The 4,260-nt window shown below is 42.1% G+C and overlaps 1 protein-coding gene across 1 annotated transcript in view; it reads right to left on the bottom strand.

The window, feature by feature from the left end:
- The window catches only part of KIN (Kin17 DNA and RNA binding protein), a 27,227-nt gene that overhangs the window by 17,544 nt on the left and 5,423 nt on the right, over window positions 1-4,260 (bottom strand). The window contains exons 2-4 of the mRNA XM_037735280.1: window positions 3,344-3,387; window positions 3,136-3,258; window positions 1,598-1,779 (exon numbers count right to left, since the gene is read on the bottom strand). Of these exons, the coding sequence (XP_037591208.1) occupies window positions 1,598-1,779; window positions 3,136-3,258; window positions 3,344-3,387 (349 nt within the window). The remainder of the gene's footprint in view (window positions 1-1,597; window positions 1,780-3,135; window positions 3,259-3,343; window positions 3,388-4,260) is intronic.

Here is a 4,260-nt window from a genome sequence, read left to right as displayed (position 1 = left end):
TAGGCCGGGTGTGGTGGCTCACGCCTGTAATCTCAGCACTTTGGGAGACCAAGGCAGGCGGATCACCTGAGGTCAGGAGTTCAAGACCAGCCTGGCCAACATGGTGAAACCCTGTCTTAAAAAAATAAAAATAAAAAAATAGAAAAAAAATTAGAACTTACACGCTTTGCAAATATTATCCAATTGAGAATTATTCTGAATACCAAAAAGTAGCTTTTCTGTACCAAACTGCAGAAGTTTACCTACATTTTTATTTCTATTACAACTTAAACAGGAAATAAAAATATAAGGCAATAAACTTTAGGAAAAGCAAAAGCTTTTTTCATTTTTTTTTGTGCGTGTTCAAGAACGACTAACCTAATGAATAATCACCAGTGGTATACTGGAACAACGGTTACTTCCGGGAGATGAGAGTATTAACTGGCAATGACCATGAGGAAACCCTCTCAGATACTGGAAACACTCTGTATCTTTATCTGGGTGATGGTTCCACTGTCATCTGTCACTCTTTCTACACATGCATATTTGTAAAATTCATTGAACTATACGCATAAGATTAATGCACCTTATACACTTTAATCAATGTATGTTAGAGCTCAATAGTAACCGCTCAAAAAACACTCCACAGCTAGTAGTTTCACATACACACCAGGCTGTATTTGCCTGCTTACACACAACTGTTAGAATGTAAGCCACAGGAGGCCAGGTGCAGTGGCTCACGCCTGTAATCCCAGCGTTTTGGGAGGCCAAGGAGGGCAGATTACTTGAGGTCAGGAGTTGGAGACCAATCTGACCAACATGGCAAAACCCAGTATCTACTAAAAATAAAAAAAAAAAATTAGCCAGGCATGGTGGCTTGTGCCTAGAATCCCAGCTACTTGGGAGGCTGAGACATGAGTATCGCTTGAACATGGGAGGCTGAGGTTGCGGTGAGCCGAGATTGTACCACTGCACTCCAGCCTGGGCAACACAGTGAGGCTCCGTCTCAAAAAAAAAAAAAGAATGTAAGCCACAGGAGAGTTTTTTAATCTTTTGTTCACTGAGTATTCCCTGCACCTAGAAGAGGCCTGGCACAGAGGAGGTGCTGATGAATATGTGTTCAAATAAATGCCTCAACCTGGTTATTCCAACGCCTCAGCCCCTTCCCTCTCCCATTCACCTGGCTTGCACTCACTGATTCTTCAAGACTCCTCGGCACTGGGGCTGTATCCACCCTCAAATATTCTCTGTCCTCCCCAGGCTGGAGTTAACATTGCTTCTCTACGTTGCCACACAGTGTTTACCTCCAGTACTGAATTAATTATAATCAGTGGAAATTATCTGTGTAAATGTCTTCCCATTAGGTGGTGTCTCTATTTAGATATAAGGAAATTGAGCTTTAGAAAGATTATGTAATTATACAAGATCATGAAGTTAGTAAGTCAGGAACTAAACCGAGGTTTGTCAATGCCAAAAACTGTGCTTTTGACACCAGGCTGGTTCTCCTCTTCGTTAAGGAACAGTGTCCACAGAAACTCGATTCAATGTTAAAAACACAAGCCATTGTGCTTCTTTAGACCCTTGGACATGGCCTTTCAGGCTGATGTTGCTTGCCCACCTGTTCCTTCCCTTCCAGACCTCTCCTCACTTGTTCTTCAATAAATTTGGCAGTTTTTTCTTCATCATCAAGGTCCTGCTTTTTCTTTTTCTCCAGTTCCAGCTGCCGGCGGATAGTTTCTGGGTCCCTGTCTATGTACTGAATATACCAGCCTTTTGGCGTCTCGTCCACTTTGCACAAGCCTTAAAAACACAGCAGCCACCATAAATTAGCATACAATCAAAGCGAAACATAAATATAAATGTGTTTCATATCTGCATATTTATTCATTCAAACACACTCAAATCAGGCTGAGTGCAGTGGCTCCAGCCTGTAATCTCAGCCCTTTGGGAGGCCAACGCGGGTGGATCCCCTGAGGTTAGGACTTTGAGACCAGCCTGGCCAACAAGATGAAACTCTGTCTCTACTAAAAATACAAAAATTATCTGGGTGTGGTGGTGCACACCTATAATCGCAGCTACTCAGGAGGCTGAGGCAGGAGAACTGCTTGATCCCAGGAGGCAGAGGTTGCAGTGAGATGAGATCACGCCACTGCACTCTAGCCTGGGGAACAAACGAGACTCAGTCTCAAAAACAAAACAAAACAAAACAAAACACCAGATACACTCAAATACATTCAAATACAAAAATTCATGCAGTGTATGGAATTTTCCATATTTACACTTAATGAAATTAAGATACTGTATGTGGATTCAACCTAGGATCAGAAATATTCAAAAAAAGAAAAATGGATGGTCACATCTGCACTGAACATGCACTGACATTTCTTCCTTGCCATTTTTTCCTAACGACAGAGTATAAAAACTATTTACATAGCATTTACATTGTATTAAATATTATAAGAAATCTGGAGATGATTTAAAGTATGCAGGAGGATGTACACAGGCTAAATGCAATTACTACATCATTTTATTTTATTTTTGTTTGTTTGTTTTGAGATGGAATCTCACTCTGTTACCAGGCTGCAGCGCAGTGGCGCAGGGTGTGCTCACTGCAACCTCCGCCTCCCAGGTTCAAGCGATTATCTTGCCTCAGCCTCCCAAGTAGCTGGGACTTCTGGTGCGCACCACCACGGCTGGCTAATTTTTGTATTTTTAGTAGAGACGGGGTTTCACCATGTTGGCCAGGATGGTCTCGATCTCTTGAACTTGCGATCCGCCTGCCTCAGCCTCCCAAAGTGCTGGGATTACAGGCGTACACCCCTGTGCCTGGCCCATCATTTTATTTTATATAATGGACTTGAGTATCTGTGGATTTTGATACCAGCAGGGGGTCCTGGACCCAATATCCCAGGGATATGGAGGGACAACTGTATTATCTTGTGTAATATTTATTCAATTCTATCTAAGTAGTTAATATCCAGTGGTTATATGATGTTTTATTAACTTAATACAGAAATTATGCTCCCAAAATGGAATCAAGTAACACGACAAATAAAACATTGACCCAATTTGTTTTCTCTTTTCTTTTTCCAACCGTCTCATCCTATGAAGATTAGAAATGGGAAAGAAAAAGCAACTTTAAAATCTCATTCGTACCTTCTCTGCCCAGCCACTTGGTAAAATCGGTCAGAGTTTCCCATTGAGTGGCATTCATGTGGATGTGTTCTCGGTGGCTGATGTATTCATTGTAGACAATGTTGTTGTGGACCCTTTTAGTGCCTGAGAACAAAATATGACACTGATGATCCTGAGAAGACTATGTGATTTATAAAGTTATCATTTGCACAACACTTAAAATCTTTACCAAAGCGTCTCCTGAGAAGTTCTAGGAAGTCATTTCGGAATTCCCTAATAAAGAAAGAAAGGAAAACATTAAGGTAACTTCTACAAACATATAGCATTATCTTTGCAGTAGTACAGTTTTTTGCTTTCGTTTTTGTTTTTGAGACAGAGTCTCATTCTTGTCACCCAGACTGGAGAGTGATGGTGCGATCTCTGTTCTCTGCAACCTTCGCTTCCCGGGTTCAAGCAATTCTCTTGCCTCAGCCTCCCAAGTAGTTGGGATTACAGGTGCCCACCACCATATCTGGCTAATATTTTTTGTGTTTTTAGTAGAGACAGGGTTTCACCATCTTGGCCAGGCTGGTCTTGAACTCCTGACCTCCTGATCTACCCACCTCAGCCTCCCAAAGTGCTGAGATTACAAGCATGAGCCACCGCACCTGGCTTTTTAGTGCCATTTTACAGATGAGGAAAATAAACCACAGAAAAACTTAAGTAGGTCATCCAAAGGCATACAGTTTTTAAGTGGAGAAGGATTTGAGTTTGGGCAGTCTGAATGCAGAGCCTATGTTCTTTGTCACAATTGTGTTAGAATGAAAGACAGTTTCCCATATTTGAAGTGGAAGAAAGGAAAAACTAAGTTGTGAGAAATAATTTTGTAAGAGTTTTATACTATGATTAACCTTCAAAAGAAGATAAAAATTAGGCCAGGCGCGGTGGCTCAAGCCTGTAATCCTAGCACTTTGGGAGGCCGAGGCGGGTGGATCACGAGGTCAAGAGATCGAGACCATCCTGGTCAACATGGTGAAACCCCGTCTCTACCAAAAATACAAAAAATTAGCTGGGCATGGTGGTGCGTGCCTGTAATCCCAGCTACTCAGGAGGCTGAGGCAGGAGAATTGCCTGAACCCAGGAGGCGGAGGTTGCATTGAGCCGAGA

This window comes from Cebus imitator, unplaced genomic scaffold, assembly GCF_001604975.1.
Source record: "Cebus imitator isolate Cc_AM_T3 unplaced genomic scaffold, Cebus_imitator-1.0 Scaffold20, whole genome shotgun sequence".
Taxonomy (NCBI): Eukaryota; Metazoa; Chordata; class Mammalia; order Primates; family Cebidae; genus Cebus; species Cebus imitator.
This window is presented reverse-complemented; position numbering and strand designations above follow the sequence as displayed.